General features: G+C 46.0%; 1 protein-coding gene across 4 annotated transcripts in view; it reads right to left on the reverse strand.

The window, feature by feature from the left end:
* NEO1 (neogenin 1) overlaps positions 1–22,204 on the reverse strand; it is a 175,127-nt gene that overhangs the window by 108,269 nt on the left and 44,654 nt on the right. For all 4 annotated transcript variants that reach the window (XM_059857980.1, XM_059857979.1, XM_059857978.1 and 1 more), the window contains exon 2: positions 13,332–13,649. In XM_059857980.1, coding sequence (XP_059713963.1) covers positions 13,332–13,649 — 318 coding nt within the window. The remainder of the gene's footprint in view (positions 1–13,331; positions 13,650–22,204) is intronic.

Consider the following 22,204-nt stretch of genomic DNA (forward strand, 5'->3'; position numbering starts at 1 on the left):
CACTAAAACCAGTATTTCATCATAGTCCTGTGTGGTTTTAAAATATACATTTTAACCTAGCCTATAATTTTGTCCTAAAGAGTCATTTTCTCTTATTCTACAATTATTGGCAATTTGCACTGCTTAAAAGCCTCCATTGTGGAGGAGGACCCTTTGCTTTAGCTAACAACCAACCACAAAACAATCATGATGCATTACAACAAGCACTCCAAATCCAGGCCTTAATTACTATTAATTTGGAGATCTGTTTATAAATCCAGGAGCAGGTCCCAGAGTGCTGGTACACCTCCTGCAGCAGTGAGCCACTAGAAAATACCCTTTCATCTCCCAGGCCAGAATCTTTCCATTACAGAGCTGCTCTCTTCACAACATCAATTATCAACTTGTAAGCCAGCATTTCCTGAACTTTCTACAGTCATTTTTAGAGGCATTACCATGTAAGCCAATTCAGTTTAGTTAAACTACAAACACTTTATAATCAATTTTTAAAGTTCACTTTTAAAAAAGTTGATACTTTTTTCTCAGTGCTTGGTATTTCCCAAACACTTCAACCAAGAAGGCTGAGCAGGAAGGTCTAATGATGAGTAGAGTCCCAGGATGGTTTGGGTTGGAAGGGACCTTAAAGCCCATCCAGTGGCACCCCCTGCACTGTGCAGGGACACCTTCCACTGTCCCAGGGTGCTCCAAGCCCCGTCCAGCCTGGCCTTGGGCACTGCCAGGGATGGAAGACACTCCTAATTGAGGAAGCAGCCCCCACTCCTCAGCCATGTGGTGCAGGGCAATCAGTTGAAGACACCAGCCCATCTTTTGGTAAATGAATGTCATGATCAATGACACTTTGGGCTTCTGATATTGAAGACAGTTTTTTCATGTTTGTACACACATTAATCATTCTGTGGCAGTGCACATACATTAGGTATCGATTTCAGGACACCAGAGGAAAATACTACTGACCTAGCAAGAATGCAGGTTAATAAACTCAATTTAGGAAGGATGATTTTCCATTTGGAATGTTCTCTAAACACAGGCAGGAGAACACATAAACAACAGTGCACTCACGTGCATATAACAGGGATTAGATGCATCCCAAACCCCTCATTTCTGCCAGGACAATGCAACTGGCAGAGAAGGTGGGGAAGTCAACTTTATGCCTCTTTTCTCCTTCCCTTTTGTTTCTTCCTCCCCTCACCCAAGCCCAGAGCAATGGCAGGAATGTGAATGAACAATCTATTAATGCAAATGTGGTGCATTCAATCAGCATTCCCAGTCTCAGCCTTACTGAGATTTGTGGCTCATTGTCTCCATTTCTGAAAAAGATGTGCCTAGAAGAGCAATAATTCCCATGCTCCTAGAAAACACAGATGGTTAAAATTCTGGCTGTAGTCTCCTGCCCTCAATGGAGCCAGTATTTCATCTCCTAGAGTCTGCAGAATCAGGGAATTCACTGCCCTGAGCCAGATGCCAAACCAGTTCAGCAGCCTCCCTGCAAGTGCAGCCAGTGCCAATCATTTCCAAGGAGACTGAAAGGAAAAAAGCTTCATTATCAACCATTACTAAATAAGTGGCTCACCTGAGTGCAATAACTCCAGAGTCACACTCTCCAGGCTCTGCAGCCTGCCAGCAATGCTGCAAACGCTGCTCTGGCTAACGTGGATGCCACTGCCACACACAGTTTAACCCCCCAGAGTCCCACCAGCCCTTTGGGACACATCTCACCAAATCAACCCTGCAAAAGGGAAGGGAGAAATGAGAACCACCTCCTCATCTCTAGGGAAGAGAAAGGTGTGGAGGAATCCCCTTTTCCTGCCTGTGGCAGGGCTGGAGGAGTGGTCACAAGCCTCTGGGAGTTTTCTTCACGTGTCCCCTCTGTTGCCACTGCTCTGACTGGAATTTAAGATAACACTTCCTACAAGCATTAGACTGCTCTAAACACACACATCACGTGTTTGTGCAATTAGCATATTCCCAAGGCTGGTCTGAGACCTTCTTGTGACATCTCGATGTGCTCAGCAAATGTTTTCCATTTTTTCCCCCCTTTCGACTGCAATATGGAAAAAGCAAAGCACAGGAGCAGCTGGCAGGTTTTCCATCCTGTTCCCTCCTGGATACCATCTGTGAAAAGCCTTTGTTGCCCAGAGTTAACTTTTATTCAAGTTTCTCCTAACTTACCCAACTCTAAACTAACTCCAGCAGCACCAGCTCCAAACATTCCACCCTACAGCTTCCACTCTCCATCTGAAATTCATCCAACTAGTCTGTGAATGATCCCACAAACTGCTCACAATTTTCAGCCACTTGAATTTTCCCCCATTCCTGTCTCTCTGATCGAATTTGAACTCATGACAAATCCATAACTGTGACTCCTTTCCACAAACAGCCTCTTGGGAAGTGTGGAGATTTCAGCACCACGAGGAGGTCCTGGAGAATGGGAACATGATCCCCTATTGTTAGGACAGCTCCAACATCTGCTACCCTTCAGCAGCACAGCCATCACACAGATGCTGCCTATTTTGTTAGTGCATCAGCTCCTCACCCCAACCCTGCTAAAAAATTAACAAGTCCAGCCATCTGTGGACACTACATTAAATTATCACAGCTCCTTCTCTCCAACATTATTCAGCATCATTTGTTGGAGTGGCAGAGGTGTGAAATGGCTTAAAATACACTGCTGCTAATGAGACATATTTCATGGATCTCAGTGGCACATGGAGCAGGCTTTGCAATGACAAACACTCCTGCAGAACACAAGTCCAGCAGCACCTGAATTAGGGCAAGGCCAGATGCTTCCAGTCCTTGCTACAAACACCAAGCAGCACATCATCCTCCCCCCTTGCTTGAGGCAAACCAGACAGGGGAGAAACAAGCAAAAATCCGGGCAGGAGACAGCTCCTTGGGGAAGGGATAGGGATTTTTACAAGGACTGTGACATGGAGAGAGGAGAATCCACCCAATGTCCTTGCTGGATAACCAGAGGTGGGAAGTAAATAAAAAACAGAACACAAATCAGAAATGTCAGAGCATAGCCAGAATTCTGACCTGATTAAACACAGCCATGACAGCACGGTATGGACTGATTAAAAACAGTGTCCCTTGGCCAGAATGAGAGGAAAATGTCACTGGACACATCAGGAACACACAGACACAGGTACTGTCACTACAATGACACACCGAGTGACCTGGTGGCACCTCAGAGCTGTTCTGAACAAACAACTGAACTCCAGATGTCCCAGGGCCCCTTTCAAGCTCAGTTATCTGATGACATGGGGAAGGTCCACAAAAAACCATTGTGAGAAATAGCAAAATATTGCAGAAAATACTGTCCAACCTGGCCTTGGACACTTCCAGGGAACGAGGGGCAGCCACAGCTTCTCAGGGCAACCTGTGCCAGGGCCTCACCAGCCTCAAAGGGAACAATTTCTCCCCTTTATCTACTACACATCCAAAAGTTTTTGAGGATGTTTGGACAAGGAAAACACATCAGCATAATATGATGTTCTACCTGGCAAAACAAGCAATTCCAAATTCTAGCTAGGTGATATCAAGAGGAGATCAATAAATTATTTCAGGAATGAAATGGGAGCAACAAAATGACTGAAAGAAGATCTTCAAAAATACAGAGGTCACTACTGACACCCACAACTACAAGAAAAGCAGTGGGAGTGAGGTGGGGCTGTCTGTCCATAGCACATGGTCAGGCTCACAAAGTGCTGCAAGGAATGGCACAGACCAAAAAAACAGATCTGATGGAGGAGGAGAAATATTATCATGAAAATTGGAGACAGGACTGGCAGTCCAAGGTCCAAACAACACAAAAGCTCCAGCAGCAGCAGGAAAAGCTGCAGCAGCCAATGAATTTGGACTTCCACGGACACCAAGAAACAGCTAGAAGACATTCTAATGCCAGAAAAAATGAACTGAGGCCATGCAAACCATGGAGTCATTTATTTGCTGCTGCTGAAGATCATTCTAATAGCAAGACCAATGAAAGCCCTGTGGGATTTCAAGAGAAGCCCTAAAGATAAGGCACACAGATTGCCTCATCATTTAAGGAACTTCAGGTCTTCATCAATAGGCTGCCTAAAAATAAGAACCCTACAGGCTCACAATTACTCTTTCTAAAACAAAATCAAGAGCCATAACAAAAGAAGAATAAGATCCGAGGGTTGTGGTGGAAGAAAAGAGCTTGACAGGTTAAATAATTTTAGTTCCAGGCGAGGCTATCAATTACGGAAGCTCATGTGAACAAGCTATTCAAAGAAGATTAATGCACAGAGAGGACTGTCAGGATAAATTTATCACAAAACTGGAAGAAAGGAAAGATCTGAAAAACTTTTGCAGGCAACTCTATAGACAGTGACAAAGACAGCTGGTACCTGACAGCAGGCATTTAGAGACAGGAAATAACCAACAAATTCACTGCAAACTCCTTGGGATGTGTGAATGGCAAAGCAAGCCCCAAACCCAGGGTGCTGGGAGGCTGACAGAACAGCAGACGAACACAAAGCACAAAGAACTTTTACAGACACAAACATGCAGCTCAAAGAGGTGTCTGGAGACAACAAGGGTGTGTGGCAGGATAAAAGCAAACACTAAAAGCCGTATAACTGCAAATTATTCAACACGAGCACAGCTCAGGTGGCATCAGCACACCACTGACCCCTGCAGCAGCTGCTGGCCATGAACCTCAGAGTGCCAGGAACGGGGTTTTGGAGGTCTCTCCACAACAGAGCCTTCCTTTGCCTAATTTTTACTCTGTTTTCAAGAGCAGACTGACAGTGCATTCAAGCCAGGCCGACTTCAGAAGCTGTTAGAGAAGGAAAAGGAACATCTTTACAGAAACATACAAATTACCCAGAGATGTTTCTCCATGTTCCCCCAAAAGGAGGGTTTGTATATGCAAATAAATGAGGCTTGGAGAGTTTTAACAATTTTTACCATCCTTACTCCCAGTGTATTTATGTGAAGGGTGAAACATGCCCTATGCTTTTAACAATGTTACTGAGAACTAGCCTCACTGAAATCAACCCTAGCAAATGTCATAACCTAATTTTAACTTATTCAAAATATTTTTCCTCCATTTTGTTTCCTTTTCAGGGTCGTTGAGCTTTGTCTTGAATTTTTGCTACAGAAATATAAAACATTAATCAGAGATAGCCTTGTGCCTGGATAATTCTCACCCTTGCTGCTTTTGTGTCACCCTTCACTTGGGGCAATAGCACAGTTTCTTGTCATTTTCAAAAAGCAATACTGAGCCTAGCAGAAGCCTGAGCAGTGTCAGCACACACTGTAGGCTAAGAAAGCTGCAATCTCTTGCTGATTGCACACAGGAGCAGGCAGGGAGTGAGGAGCACAGGCTGCAGATGTAACCATCACTCTGCTGACAGCTCGGGATTCCGAGCAAGCTCCGCGCTGACTTGTCAAACAGAATTACACAGGGATTGCTGGTGCTGACACACAGAGCAGAAAGACGGAAAAATCTGATCTGAGTCAAAACATTAACAAATGAGAATCCAATGTAAACAAAGTTCAGCCAAGTTTCTAGTTCAGGGGTATTGATGCACCGTTAGTATGGTGTCACTTTGTCCTTGTCTCACCATCCAGACCCCCCAGCTGAGTGTCAGCTCATGGGATTTCAGGGATTTGGTCCCAGCTCCCTTCCACCAAATTCCTGTTTCTCCACAGATTAACTCTATCACCTGCCATATTTTCAAAGGCAAAGTATTGACTGCACTGTGCTAGAGATGGCTGCTGGGGATGGATACTTCTCCTCAGAGACACCTTTAGCTCGCAGGCAGCTGCAGGCAGGCACTCGGAACAGACCCACACGAAGTAGGAACTCGGTTTACCTCGAGTGGAAAAAGTTCAGGTGATGGTGAAGAGAAAAAGAGCGGGTTCTGCTGGAGGGTTAAATCCAGAGTTTATTCCAAGGTGACACAGCTCTGAATCTCAGTACAGCTCCGACAGACCCCCACCACATGGCCTCAACGCCTTGTAAGCTCACCGGGAGGTGGGAGGGAGAGGATAGGTGAGCCACCAACCAGGTGGGAGGGGGAGGGTCTCAGGGGACAATGACACCTGGACAGGCCAATGACTCCAGGTCTGAAAAGCATCTTTTGAACTTCTGCCAATCACACGATGCTCAGCTGGAATGTGGAACTGGACAGACTGCCATTAGGAAGAGGGCAGGGGGGAAACAAGGAGAAAGCAGAGCTTCACACCACAACAGCAAAGGTCAAGATGGAACATATGCTGCAAAGAGCTCCCATTTCTTATGATTTACAGTAAGTTTATACTATTCTGAAGTACATGAACATAACTTTGCCCGTGAACTAAATGCACAAAGGATATTTCCTTTGCCAGCTACCAGACTTGCATTGCACAGCACTTGAATTTCAGCCTAGAAAACACGAGCTTTTTTCTGAGCAGTGCTATTACATCATTACCAAAGCAGGAAGCTCAGGCACAAATGCCACACATGTCCCTGTGCCCCCTCTGCTCCAGCTTCAGCAGAGCATTTGTCACCCTCCAGCAAGCACAAATAAGCTTTAACTGGCTCACTGACCCACAGAATTCAGCACAGGGACAGTATTAGTCACAATGAGCTGCTGGGTTTGGTTTGATATAAGGTGAAATAAACTTGAAATACAAAAGCTATAAGAAAACCTGTGGTTTTCAATAGGAACTAGTTTAAAGCAGGCAATTAAGAGTCTCTTCACCTGGGCTCTGGCTTGGTCATTAGATGTCAATGAAGAGTTTCAGAACAAGCAGGTCACATGCCCTGCTGTGGGCTTTCCCCAGGATTCCAGTGACAATCCAGCTGCAGGCAAGTCCTGCCCTTCTCTGCCCTGGACATGGCAAGAGGCTCTGGTATTAAATCCCCATCTGAGACTAAAAATTTGTAATCGTTTTGAACCTGGACCTTTGCCTTCAGTCCAAGAACTGCAGACCAGCTCAAAGGCTCACATCAATTTTCTTTGCTACTTTAACTGGACAAATGTGAACTGCAAGAATTGAGAATGACAAATAACAGAGTATTTATTGTCTTAAGTGTCTAAACTCTCATGCTTTCAGTAACAGCTGACAGAACCTGTACAAACTGCAGTTGTGTTAAAACCACCTTTGCCATCTACCTGTCATGAAGAAATGCATTTTGATCTAAGCCAATTTATGAAAAACACAGATGCTTTTCTTCATAGAAAAACATATTTCTGCAAGGAAAATTTATCACCCATGTCACTTACTGGCAAAGTGCTCTTAAGTACCCTCCTCTGAAGTATCTCTGCTCTGAGTTTTTTTCCAATTCCAAGATACAGAATGTACTCTATTCACAAAGATGAGTTCAAGATTACTTTTTTCTCCTTGCTGTTAAAGGAAATGTACAATCCTGGATAAAAACGTGCTGTTATTCCTAAATTAACCCCATCTCTGCAGAGGTGGGACAGTTTGTTCTGAGCTTCTCTCTCACTTTGGGATGGCACATAGAGTCTAGTGAGAAATAAAACACTGCTCAGCTGTAATCTTTAGAGCTTGGCAAACTTCTCAGAGGACATGAGCAAACAGAACCAAATAATCTGGCTACTTCCATGCAGCTCCTTGTAGTTATGGTAAAAAAAGCAAAGATAAAATTTCAGCTCAAATTAATGTTTGAAAAAAGCCCTAATCTATTCACCATTATTTGTACAGAAATAAGTGAGTGATATTCAACAGCTAAGCACTCTAACAGCCCAGAAGGAAACACAGCACACCTCTGAGGCTGAGCTTTGCAGAGCTCTACCTGGAACTGCAAGCCCACATCCCTCCCCCAGGCTGTGCTCAGGGAATGGCCTGGTTAATGATTTCCTGGCCACAACTTCACTGCCTACCATCCAGAGCCTGTAATGGATACACAATTCCTTCTCTCTACCTGCTCTCCTCATCTGCAGCACCTTGGTGCATTATAACAAGTAATACTTGAAATTTATGCTAGAGAAATTCTTTATTAGCCCATGGAGAAAAGGCAAGGAGTGGGGATCTGGAGCTGGTGTCATGAGCTGCACCAGAAGCAGGATTAGACCCTGAAATCACCTGGCTCAGAACTCAATTAATTCCTCAAAGCCTCAGGAACCAGCACAGCCCATCCAGGCCTCCTGCAGCTCTCCCAGTCATCAGTTTGGAAGCCCCAAGCTGGACACACACAAGATGCAAATAAATATTGAAGAGGCAATGTGATCAGCTAAAAACTGGAGCAATTTCCCAAGCAAAGTCCACTCCCTCTATCTGATGTCTGGAGGAACTCTCAGCAGCAAAACCCGACCCAGGGCAGAGCCCTCCTCCCTGCAGGGCCCCTGTGACACCTGGCACGGTCACAGCGACCTGGGGACACCTGACCCCACACAGAGAGCAGCCACAGGGGCTTTGGGTGCGCTTCTGAGAGTGCCCATTTTGTCAGTGAGCTGCCCCAAGCCCTGTGCCCCAGCACAGGAGCCCAGAGGAGCCATGGATGGGCAGGATGGACCAGCAGGAGGAGGGGATTTACCCAGGTCAGCAGAGCAGAGCTCACCATGCTCAGGAACAGAGAGCTTGGGTATGGCTGGAATTGCTCCAAGTCCTTCTTCCAGGTATGGACATGGTGGGCCTTGGCCCACTCCAGCATCCCCAGTGTGAAGTGGAAAAGCAGAAGTCTCCCAGGTCTCAACACAAAACAACACCTGAAGCTTCACTGTGGCATCTCCAGAGTCACTTCTCAGGAACATCCTCCTCCTGGGCTGCCCCTGCAATGTGCTCAATGGCTCCAGAGGAGATGGAACACTTTTACTAAGCACATATCAAATCCTTCTGGTTTCTGAAGCATTTTAGAGTTTGATGTTATACGTGGCAGGAGCATTTCTTAACAGAAGTGATTAGTCTGTACCTTTTCTAAAAGTAATTACAAAATGAAGGCTTGAAGATAAAATTTCTGTGAGTATTTAAATGAGAAATAATAATTCAAGGAGATTATTTAGCTGAGGTGAGAGAAAACAAGTCAGAAGCTATCAGCAAGTGCTTCTGAATTAATGTAACTCAGACACACCTGAAGTTTGTACCAAGGCAGTGCCACAGCTGCCTCATCACAGCCAAGCAAATGACACAAACCTCAAAGCCAAGAATTATCAAATGCAGGGATAAGAGGAAGAAAAACAGCTGGATTCACTAGGGGAAATAAGATGACAAGAGGTGAAACAAATAATTTAGTGAGCAGTCTTGAAATGGATTTACAGAGCAAATAAATCTGTGTGATCAAACTCAGTGCCCCTGTCACACTTCCCAACTGTTAGATCCTCATGTATCTGTGTTCTTAATAAAAGCTTTAACCAAGCCACAGTAACCAGTGACTGGGGGAAGATCATCTTGGGAATATTTTCAGCTCCTATCATTATACTTTTTATTAAAACACATACATATTTATTTTTCCAAGATGAATTACTGACACAGATCTCCAAAACTTTGTAAATCTATTTTTAATCCATGTTTTACAGCAGCTTTTTTAAAACCCCTACCCTTCTTAAGATCTAACTAGCACTTAAGTATCAAAGACAGATTTGCATTTCAAAAGCCAATTAAAAAACATAGTGTACCAAGGCACTGATTCAAGTGTTGTGGCTTTACATAAATTAGGCAGTTCCTTTGACTTCCCATATTTCAAATCCATCATAACAATGGGAAAATCCTACACATTACATGGACTCTATGCCCACCTTCTCCCTTCACTGCCCTTAGAAACTGGTGATGACAAACTCAACCTTCATTTGCTTGAATGAACCCAACTGTGGAGCTCACACTGAATGGGAAAGAGACACTCATATCCCCAAACTGCTGCTCATTAAAGAAAACTAACATTTATGGTTGTTTGCAACCTAAAAACTTAGGTTTGTACCTAAAAATCAAGGATTTACTACTACAAGCCTGGCAGAACAGCAAACACTTTCCTACCAGGGTGTAGCAGCACACAATTTCAAGTTACAGCCTAATTCAAGTGTTCTTCACAATGGAATATTTTATCATGTCCTCTGACTTTTTGAAATCTAAAGGCAGCAAAGATCAGTTTCTTTACAAGGCTCACTTGCCACAGGACCTCTTGATCCTCACTCCTCCAAAAGGGCAAAGTCCTCTCATGGATCATCACCCACAGAGGAGGTCCTTTAAGGGCACGCTGCCAAGTGAAGCTGCCATGACCCACTCCCCTGGCACAGCACACTCACAGCAGGGTCAGACACACAGATGGATGAAAGCCCAGCCAGGCTGGCTCTAACACAATTCCTGCAAGCCCTGAGCCAGCACTCCAGGCCCAGGCACTCAGAGCCTGGTTTGGGTTGAGTTTTTCATGCAGTGGCTCACTACTCAAACCCCTGTCACCCTATGGCAACTAAACAGCTTAAGATTCCAAAACCCCCAAAATTTAGATCCCTCAAACTAGAATCTATAGAAAGTCCTTTAAATAACTTGAGAAACTGATTCAAATTTTGGTGGATTGCTCAGCATCATCCACCAGCTGTGCAGCTCCAAGACTGAAAATGCAGCCCTGTGTCCACATGTTGGAACACAACACATTATTACTGCATTTCATTCCCTGGCCTCTGTGACACACCAGAACTTGTCATTTTAAAGAGTTATTTAATGAGTAAGAAGCTGTTAAAACATGCAACTGACACTTCCTAATGTTCCCTTTTAGAGATCAGGTGCATGGCAGCACCACACTCACCCACAGCAGAGGAAGCACTGCTCAATTAAGAGGGGAATTTTCTCCCTCCCACTGGAATTTTGAGGCCAAGGGGAGCCCTTACTCTGCCAACAATGCCCACGCTCACCACAGCCTGAAAACTGCCAATTAAAGCAAAGAGTGGGAAGGAATATTAAAAACCACTGTTAAAACTAAGGGATTCAAATGAGGACAAGAAAAGCAACAGGCTAAACCAGGATTTAAATATTCCACCTCTTATTCCAAAGCCTTCAGCAACCAAAGTGCCTTTTCCCCTACAAGAGGATTAAACTCAGCATGGTCTTGCCCAGCTCTTGGCACTTGGCTGGGGTGGTAAATAGGTTTTCACACACCCACGTCTGCCACAGCCTCTGCAGCAGTGCAGCCAGAGGATGCTCTGGGGCAGGTTTCCAAAGCACAGGATGGCAAAAGGCAATGCACAACATGTGTCACCAGCATTTCCTCTAGCTGTGGCCAATAAAAGCACCATTTTTACTGCATGGAATTAATCAATAATCTTAATACACAGCTGTCAGGCCAATGTGTGTCAAAGGGGCAGCTGGTTGTGTGGGGAAGGTCCTTATTGTCTTGGGCTAGACTGTGTTTGTTCTGTTTTCTTCCTACGTTTTTTTGGAAAAAAAACCTCACCAGAACTGCATTGTTGCTTGTTGTGGGTTTTTTTTAAAGTAGGCTCTTGGGTTTCTTTCTTTTTTTTCCCCCAAATACTTGGGTTCTTTTTCAAGTACTAAAAGGCTCTTAAAGATTCCATCATTTTAGACACTATCAATTGAAATCATACCTTCTACCTAGATAGGAGAAAATGGAAGTGGAAATCCAGCAGACATTTGGGCTTACCTTCATTTTTAACCTCATTAACCTCACCTAATGATCATATAGAGCTGTCTGATAGCAGAGGCAGGAGGCTGAAGGCTCTCATGTGGAAAGCAGCAGAATTAATCCCGACAGCAGCGAGGCAAGGAGGTGGTAATTGCTGGAGAGAAGTGTGGGAGAACTGCCTTTATTGTCCTCATTGCCAAGAAGCTCGGAAATCTATTCCTCATTAAGAGATTCTCAAAGTCACTCTTTTAAGGTTTAAAACCCCAATTTTTCTATTTCTGACACTGCTGATGTTTCACAACAATGCTACAAGCCAAGTTAATGGGAACAACATCCGAATACAAACGATGGAAGCAGCAGCTCTGGGAGATGCAGGAGCTCCACTCAGGAAGAATTCATTACCCCGAGACATTTATTAAGCAAAGGAAAAAAAACTGTTTGAAAAAGGCTGGCAAACATCATTAGAGAAACAAAGGAAAATCGCTTCACAGGCTTTTTTTTCTAGTTACAATGCCTTAGTTTACCTTGGTTTTTATGTGTGGTTGGTTTTTGAAGTCTCACCCTTACTCAGTAATTACAAGTCTCTTCCTGCTTTACTGTTTACAAGAAACAAGCTGACAATACCGAGCCCTGAGAAATAAGCAAGTGACAGAACAAATCACTTTTCCCAGACATAATCTTTATTTTTACCTGCAAACTTCACTCCCTCACGGCTTCCTAACCCCCCAAAAGAAAGCTATCACCTATCAAGTCTAAAGGGTACTCAAAACACCAAAGCTGAGGTTATGACTTGGGCTTTTTAACAGAAAACTGTGTGCATTTGATTCATTGTTACTTTTCAGGCTTCCTTGTTCACACCTGACACTCAAGAAACAGAAAAATACAACTCCCCAGGACTCCATTCCCTACCCATCTCCCAGTCCTGTAGGGGTTGTAGACACTGCTGTTAGGAGCTTCCCAAATGTTTCAGACAGAGCAGGTAACTCACCACATACAAGCACAGAAAGTTATTTTAAGGTTATTTATACATAAAGAAAGCAAAATCCTATTTTCTTCCTCCTTCTAAGCTGTGGTAAATCTCCATTGTGATTTCAGACACCTGACACTCCTCTTAATCCATTCATTGCAGCTTTCCTGATCTCCAGCATTTCCTGAGAAATACCCCACATTAAGCTGCTTACAGGAACAGAACACATGCCAACTCCCAGCCAGTAAAATGAGAGCCACAGTCCCAGTTTCCCTGAGCTGATGGAACCAGCTCGTGCTCCTTGGGAAGCACCTTCCCGTTTTTCCAAGGGCAGAGCATTCCCTTCTGTGAGAAATGATGCTCACTTGCAAAAATTGAACAGGTTTATTAAAACCTTATCAAAAATACTACAGAAGACTGAATAGAGAAAATACTACAGCACCAGGAGCAGAGGATTTTTCCCACCCTGTGCTCATCCACACAGCGCAAGTTTTGCTTAACCCTTTAGGCTCTCCCAAAGGTCTGTCCATTGAATCCTTCTTTGCTGCCCAGTGGTGGAGATCACTTCCTGATATGTTGATTGGAGGTCAGGTGCTGCCACAGTAAGGAGCTGACCCTCCCAAATGTCCCAAACCCAGGCCACCCCTGATAACAACACAAGGGAAGGTGAAACTTAACCATAAATCTATAAAGCTTCTCTTAACACATATAGATGGTATTTGCCTTTTAATTGTGAGAGTCACCCATCCATCCCTCACCTATCCCACCTTCCATCACCACGTTCGCAGCCACACTCCCAAAGCAGAGCCTTACCTGCCACAGTGAGCTTGGCTGTCCTGCTCACGATGGTCCCCAGGCTGTCCACAGTTGCCACACACTGATAATATCCTTCATCAGGTTTATTGTGCTTGGAATGCACCACGCTGTTGATCAGTAAGGATCCATCGGGCAGCAGCTGGCGGCGGTCGTCAGACACCAAGTTGAGGAAGGAGCCGTCCTTCCTCCACTCGATCCGGGGGGGGGTCTCGCACTGCGCCGAGCAGTTCATGATCACCGACCCCCCTCGCACCGCCAGCATGTCCAGGGGCTCCACCAGGAAGTAGAAAGGAGTGAAGGTTCTCACAAGTGATTCTGTAAGGCATCACAGAATTTGTGGGTTAGTTTTGCACCGTTTTGAACGTGGAACACACCCTGCCTGAAGGCACTGGGACGAGCACCGCTCGCATCCTCCCCCTGAACATATTCAACCAGCTTGGTCTGCATGATGGTGTTTGCTGCTTTGATTATTCTCATCGTGGACCCTCAGATTCCCAGACATTTCCACCCCTAAAATGTATTTCCCTGCTCTGTTCTTGGCCTCAGTGGTGTGGGTGCCCGCCCAGCAGTGCTGTCCTTTGCTTTGTGGAACCAAGATTGGGAACCATCCAGAACAATTCAACCCTCAGGAGAAAGTCTCCCATTCCGGGCTTAACACATCTTGCAAGTGTCATACAGCGGTTTCTTACTTCTGTTCTAGCCCACGATAAACATGATTACTTTTTCATTTTAAGTATTCCCCAAAGAGTTCTGTAATTAACATCTAGTTTGCACTAAGAAGTGAATTTTAATTACTGTCTTTCTGGTGTATTTGGTCAAGCAGAACGATTGTGTGTCAATATCACTTTGACTTGTCTTAATTTAATCATCTGTAGAAAACAGAAGACAAATTCTTCCAGAGAAGAACAGTTTTCCAATCAGCACAACACTGGGTTCAGGGAAAAGGGCATCTCAGGTTTTAAAGCCCACCTTAGAAATAACACTCATATTAAAAAAACCAAACTCCTGCACTCATCTCAAAACCATTTCACCTCTCACCATTGACCACTTCATCTCATGGTCAATAAAAAAATGGTGAGATATTTTAAGACCACCTGAAAGACAAATATGCATTTCATAAAGACATTTGTTTAATTAAGCCACAGAATAATTCTGGGGTTTGAAGAAAAAGCATAAACTCTGAAGGCGACCTTTACTTGCAAACAAAGGCTGTCCTGGAAGCATTGCAGCTTCTCCCATTGCTTGGTTGTTTGTGGGGTTTTTAAAATCGGATTTACCTTCTAAAATGACCTTAATTAACAAATTGATGCGATTTCCACTATCACCAAACTACACAGAGAGTCCCTGGTCTCCAAAGAGCCTCCAGCTTCCCCCTAGAGGGACTCCAGCCTGCCTGCACAGAGCCCATTGTCTCTGCTACTCACAATTCACAGCAACTTGGAGATAAGGCAGGAGTGGTGTGAAAGAAACAACAGATAAATGAGGCTTTGGCAGCTGATAGCATTCAAATGCTCTCCTACCTTCAGGAATTCAAAGAGGAAATGAGGAAACATTCTAGAAAGACTGACATTTCTCCAGTGATCCTGTTAGGTTGGGATCCAAATCCTTGGGGTTGTCTTTCTTGGGATAGGGATATCCAAAAAAAAAAAAAACAAAAAACCAAACCAAACCAAAAAAAAAAAAACCACCCAAACCAAATATACAAAACAAAAAAAAAAAATCAACAAAACTTAAAAAAATATCTAGAAGCTGCTTATGTTACTCTGGTTTGTACAAGAGCATATGTGTGTGGATGTTCTCAATTCTCTGTGCCTCTGAAATCCTGAGTGTCAGCTCTGAAGCAGCAAAAGGCAGAGCAGAAGCAACAGCCATGAACAGCAGGAAAATCTTTGACCTTTTTATCCCTATAATCTCTCCCAGTGCAGCAGAAACCTAAAGTTCTTATCAAAATTAAAGACTGAGCTGCACAGTCCCTGGGCTTTCCAAGGGAAGCATTTCCCCCCCACCTCAATTCCAGGCTTCTCCAAGTTTTCCCAGAATAAATCCAGATCCCTAAGAAAACAAAACACATAGGTCTGAGTTTTGCTTCACTCTGGCTTTTCAAATAAAAGACAGAAAACCTTTAAAAGGGGAATGGCAGCTTTTTGTTTGCCCTGCCAGTCTCCAGTGCAGATGGGAGCAGATCTAATCCATCGATAAGAGTGGAGATCGTTCTTGCCCTGGAAGCAACCAGGTGTCCAAGGAAATAGAGCAGAGGATGCCAAGAGAGGTCACAGCAAGACCTAAGAGCAGCTCCACGGGGATTATAAACCTTGAGGAAGAACGGGAAGCAGATTCTCAGCCAGGCTTCAGAGGTACCAAACTCCTGCCATGAGCCCTGGGAAGATAGAGCACAAGCTGCTTTGTCCCAGGATATCACTGTGCTCCTGCACTGGGTGCAGTGGGGACAAAATGTGAAGGGTTGGTGAATAACACCATTCCAACTGGAATGAAGTTAAAAAATGGTCTCTGCAGCTGGGGTTTGGGGCACTCTGGAGAACCACACTGCAGCCAGCTAAGCTCATGCTGCCTTCAAACCTCAATTCAGCACAAGAAAGGTTTGTACACCCTTGACCTTAATAAACTTCTATTTCTACCAACGAGCCATTTTTCCCACTCCATCAGCCTAGGGATTACTCAGCTCAATGACAGCATCTTATTCTGGGTAGGATGGGTGTACATTTGGTGCAGGGAGTCCTTCCCCTTCGCACACACTTACACAGCTGGGTACACACCACTGCCTCCCTTTGTGCTAACACTGGCCAAGGAGCTTATGCTAAGGTAAGTCTGTCTCCCTGCTAGGAACACAAACAGATAAATCTCATCCATTCCCACCAGGCTGGAGTTTATTTCTCCCCAGATCTGCTCTGGAGATGAGTGGCAGGGAGCCAGATGTGCCAAAACACAACGGAATGACCTGGCACAGACAAGATCTCAATGAGCCACAGACACTGAGTCATTTCTGTGTCCTGGAAGCTCCACAGCTCCCTGACCCAGCCCTGCCAGCACACAGGCAGCCAGGTTTAGCGCTCCCGTGCCCGTCCCAGCCGGGTTTGGCGCTCCCGTGCCCGTCCCAGCCGGGTTCAGCGCTCCTCCCGTGCCCGTCCCAGCCGGGTTTGGCACTCCTCCCGCGCCCGTCCCAGCCGGGTTTGGCCCTCCCGTGCCCGTCCCAGCCGGGTTTAGCGCTCCCGTGCCCGTCCCAGCCGGGTTTGGCGCTCCCGTGCCCGTCCCAGCCGGGTTTGGCGCTCCCGTGCCCGTCCCAGCACACAGGCAGCCAGGTTTGGCGCTCCCGTGCCCGTCCCAGCCGGGTTTGGCGCTCCCGTGCCCGTCCCAGCCGGGTTTGGCGCTCCCGTGCCCGTCCCAGCCGGGTTTGGCGCTCCCGTGCCCGTCCCAGCCGGGTTGGGCGCTCCCGTGCCCGTCCCAGCCGGGTTTGGCGCTCCCGTGCCCGTCCCAGCCGGGTTTGGCACTCCCGTGCCCGTCCCAGCCGGGTTGGGCGCTCCCGTGCCCGTCCCAGCCGGGTTTGGCACTCCTCCCGTGCCCGTCCCAGCCAGGTTTGGCGCTCCCGTGCCCGTCCCAGCCGGGTTTGGCCCTCCCGTGCCCGTCCCAGCCGGGTTTGGCACTCCTCCCGTGCCCGTCCCAGCCGGGTTTGGCGCTCCTCCCGTGCCCGTCCCAGCCGGGTTCAGCGCTCCTCCCGTGCCCGTCCCAGCCGGGTTTGGCGCTCCTCCCGTGCCCGTCCCAGCCGGGTTTGGCGCTCCTCCCGTGCCCGTCCCAGCCGGGTTCAGCGCTCCTCCCGTGCCCGTCCCAGCCGGGTTTGGCCCTCCCGTGCCCATCCCAGCCGGGTTTGGCACTCCTCCCGTGCCCGTTCCAGCCGGGTTTGGCGCTCCCGTGCCCGTCCCAGCACACAGGCAGCCAGGTTTAGCTCAGCAGCGTGGCACTCCTGACTACATCACTACCATAATCCCCAAATCCTGTTCAGGGAAGCTGCTGTAACTGTTTGCTATTTTCAATTTAGTGTTAGACTAGCTGATTATTCTGCCTAACTGTATTAACTTACTCTTGGGTCCTCCAAATATTTCCACCTTCCATGGAACAGTTTGCCAAATTTGAACTCTAACCTTGTCCTTGCTCTTCCCTAAATGGTCTGAAAAGGTAACACAGTTTACACCAGCAACCACTCTGGGAGTGAAAGACAGCAAATACAAGTTTACCTAGAACAAAAAAGCCCAAAATCCCCCCAAAACAGCCTCCAACATCAACACCAGGATGTGAAGCTACTGGAGAGAGTCCAGAGGAGGCCACGGAGATGCTTCAAGGGCTGGAGCCAGGCTGGGAGAGCTGGGGGTGCTCACCTGGACAAGAGAAGGCTCAGGGAGAGCTCAAAGCCCCTACCAGGGCCTGAAGGGGCTCCAGAAGAGCTGGAGAGAGACTGGGGACAAGGGATGGAGGGACAGGACACAGGGAATGGCTAAAAAGTGGAAAAGGGCAGGTTTAGGTTAAATACTGGGAAGGAATTCTTCCCTGTGAGGGTGAGCAGGCCCTGGAACAGGGTGCCCAGAGCAGCTATGGCTGCTCTTGGATCCCTGACAGTGCCCAAGGCCAGGTTGGACACTGGGGCTTAGAGCACTCTGGGACAGTGGAAGGTGTCCCTGCTCATGGCAGAAGGTGGGAATGGATGAGCTTTAAGGTCCCTTCCAACCCACACCATTCCAGGATTCTGTGATTCCAAGTTTGGGAAATACCACCTTGTTCACCTCACCCAATCTGTCCAGGAACTGATGCCCTTCAAACATTCCTACCCCCAACTATTAAAAATACTCTGGGATGTTCTAGTCCTCCTTGTAGCTCCTCTCTGCCCAAATTCTCACAATTAACCATCGGTTCTGACACTGTTTCAGCCAAGACAAAACGCATCACCCCAAAGCGATCTGACAGTATTTAACCATGAAGTGCTTCCAGCCTGTCCTGCACCATTTTCTGTGCAGAGGTGCATCTTTATAAGGCTTCATGTGAGCAATACATAGAACAGTAAATGCCAAGCAGCTGCACAAGAAGCTTCCCTTCATTATCCAGTTAATTTCTGGAAGACACAAGCACTCCAACACCCACCTTAAATCACCCAAATGCGTCCTTTAACAACCGCCTGCCACGAGCTCATCAGAAATTACAGCACTTAGGAAAATAACTCCAGACAAAACCACTCTGATCTCAGTCCTACTGACTCCACATAAATCACCTCAAACTGGTGCACAGCAACGTGCCCTGAGATTTTCCCAGCAGTGCACAGATCTGACTGGGATTCTGTGCTGCCACCAGAGCTGCTCAGTTGTGATGCTCTCCTGAGGATGAGCAGCAGCTGCAGCCCAAGCACAGGGCTCCAACACCACATTCCCCTTCACTTGGCAAAGAAACCACAGCACATCTCACAAGGACCAAATGCAACAATCATCCAGAAAGGAAACGTGAAGCACAGGTATTGTTTCAGAACTCCTTTTTCCAAACAAGATGATAAATTAGGGCAGCTAAAAGCTGCCATCACAATTAGCTGATGAGCAGTACACCAGGCTTTGGATTGGAAGGAGTCACACCAGGCTTTGGATTGGAAGGAGTCACACCAGGCTTTGGTGATCACTCACTGTTGGGAGCTGAGGAATGATGTGGCACTGGGGGCAATACCTGTCCTTCTGACCCCAAGACAGTTCAGGAGCATGGATATCACACCCTTCGAGCTTGACATGTAAAACAGAAGCATCTGACAAGTCCTAATCAGACTGGCAGGAACTCTTAGACAGCCCCTTCTCACTGTGAGTCAATGATAAAAGCTCCAAGCTCTCTAGCTGCAGGACTGCACTTTTAAAAGGCTGCCCCTCAGAATTTAATTAACGTTCCCAATGGCCTCTATAATCCTAAAGACAGTGTTATGCCCTTCCTAACCCACATCATTACAAAAAGCTGCCTCCAGCATCAGCCAGACATGTTTAAGTGAAGACATTCCCCACACCATTCCCTGCAGGCTGCCAGCAGGAGCTCAGAGGAAACTTGTTCTGTGGTTTTGTTCACATATTCATGGCTGAGGAGCACGTTATCTATGAGGGCAAATTGCTGCATGTAGTAATCTCTAAATAAATGTATATATTTCCAGCTTGGTAATTTATTGTCCTTGACAGCATCAGAAGCATTCTGCATTCCCCAATAAGCAAAATTTATCTATGATACTACAATGTGCCAATGCTTAGACAAAGATGTATTTTCTGCTTAATATTACATTTTTCTCTTCTAGGCAATAGAGATTATACAGCACCTGATCCAATTAAACTACGACAGCAATATACACCAGCCAAATATCTTTTGATTTTACTTTCATAAAGCACTTCCAAAGCCCAATCAAACACACAGTGCTTGGCAAGTTCACCACACTCAAAAACCAAGGTCACATTTCTAAACTGTGTTCTCCCAACACCACTTCAGGTCCTGCTTCACAAAGACTCCACAATCCACAAATTATACCAGACAAAAAATTAAATAGCACTTAAGCATCAGGAGAAAAAGGAGGGAGTGTAAGAGCTACCCCAGACTGCAGAGTACAGTATAAATCCTGCTGGTACTTCCATAATTCCAGCAGAGGCTGACAGTGGAACCTGGCAGAGCAAGTGACAGAACATTATAAGATAAGTAATGCCTTGTATAAATCCAGACTTTCCCAGAGTCTGTAGATTCCTTTCTCCTTCAGCTCAAGCAGATTTCCCCCTCTGATGATTTAACACATTGTAACAAAGATATCCATCACAAAGAGTAACGCCTCTTCACCCCAGCATGGTTGGGAGTTGTGGGCTAGGAATGGTGCTTGAGGATTGCTGGGGTGCCTCAAATCTCCCCCGCCCAAAAGGGAAGGGGCTGTTCTGAAACCCCCAAGGGAGAGAGATCCTTTCAGGATGGAGGAGGTCATGTGGAAGAAATTCTCCCCGTGAGGGTGGGGAGGCCCTGGCTCAGGGTGCCCAGAGCAGCTGTGGCTGCCCCGTCCCTGCAGGGTCCAAGGCTGGGCTGGACAGGGCCTAGAGCACCCCGGGACAGTGGAGGGTGTTAGTGCCCGTGGCTGGGGGTGGAAATGGATAATCCTTCAGGTCCTCTCCAACACAAACCACCCCAGATTTTATGATGCTACTGAGCTGAGAAGGTTTTTGACATCATGTACCAACAAGAGCACAAAAATCAAGACAGTCACCATAATGATGGCATTACTGTGACAGAGAAAGAGGTGACATGGTTCAGGACTTGGCCTCAGTAACTCAGGAGTATCCAGACAGCACAGCCAATAAACAAAGAGCCAGTCAAGCAAAGTAAGCCATATTTTGCAACAATGCCTTTAGAGCTTCATTTGGATTTCCAGTTACACCTTTCATTTGTTAAATAACAAATTATTATTGTTGGCTTAACTGACCTTCTTGATGGACCTCAAGCACAAAATTGTATTTTAAAAAATTAGCCCCTTAAACAAGTGTGCAGGAATAGAATGAAGAAGCCTCCAAAGAGTGTGGTGTGTCTGCAGTAAATCACTGCAAGGAAGCATCCCTGCATCCACTCCAAGCACTCCCTCTGTAAGCGATACCATCACCTCATATATTATTAAATAATGGCAAGAAAAACACGATAATGATCAGCAGCCAAATCCAAACACAGATTGTAATCTCCAAGATCAGATGTCTGTGGAGATGCATTTATCTGGTGTTCAGTTCCACAGCCTTTCAAACCCCTTGAGAGAGTCAGACATTTTTACCTGGATTTGGAACACGCGATTTTATTAATTACAGTTAATTGTCTGGGTGCTGTGCCATGGCTCCCTTCAGCAGCTGCTCCCAAGCACTGTCACACCAGGTCACAACCTCTCTGTCCCTTTACTGTGGGGCTGCAGTTCTGTTCACCTTGGAAAACTGCAGGAGAAAAGATGGCACCAAGTCCTCCTCACCTAAACAGGAGCCACTGGAACCCTTGTGCAACTTGTCCCAAAAAAATCCCCACCAAGGAGGTGCTCCTCATGTCCAGTCCATAGTCCCACTCTTAAACTGTTTCCTACTCACAAGGATTTATTCATTTGCCTGAAATCCACTCCCAAAAAAAGGAAAATAAAAAGCTGCCTACCAGCTGTGCTTCAAAAACAACTTCTGGTGCACCTTTTGTTCCTCCTGGTGTGCCAGGAAAAAAAAACCCTCTATAAGCACTAAGCCCAAAAATGTGGATTTCTTTCAGGTTGTTTAAAAATATCCTTGGGTTTTAGAGAATTCTCATGCAGCAGCTGAGCCCCACAAACCTCTCACCTTGTGCAAGAAACATTCTTTCAGGTAATTCTGCTTTTATAAATCAAAGGAAAACACAAGTCGGACCATCTAACACCCTGTATTTGAATTAAGCCAGTGAGGAAACCTCTCTGAAGGTCCTAACTGCAAAATTCCTTCTCGTAACCATTTCAGAAGGAGAGCTTAAAGGATTTTATCCACTTTTCCCTTTTTTGTGGAATACTAAAGCCATTTCTTCCATTTCAAGTAACTAGCAGTTTTTAATATCAGCAGTGCTTCCTTCAAAAAGCACCTCAGTCCCAGGGGACCAGAGCTCCATTATTTATTTAATTTTTAATTCTTCCAGGGCCTGTTTTCATTATTTTCTCCACCTGGGCTGAGAAACACCCCTCCAGCATTTCTCCACAAGTTTCCTAGAGGGCACTGTAAAGACACCTACAAAAGGAAGAAAATGCATTTTTGTTCCTCCCGGTGAACAATGGTACTTTGACTTTTCCCCAGAAATAGCTCCCAGATGTTGGCTCCTGACAATGCTCCAGTTGT

This window comes from Haemorhous mexicanus, chromosome 13 (assembly GCF_027477595.1).
Source record: "Haemorhous mexicanus isolate bHaeMex1 chromosome 13, bHaeMex1.pri, whole genome shotgun sequence".
Taxonomy (NCBI): domain Eukaryota; kingdom Metazoa; phylum Chordata; class Aves; order Passeriformes; family Fringillidae; genus Haemorhous; species Haemorhous mexicanus.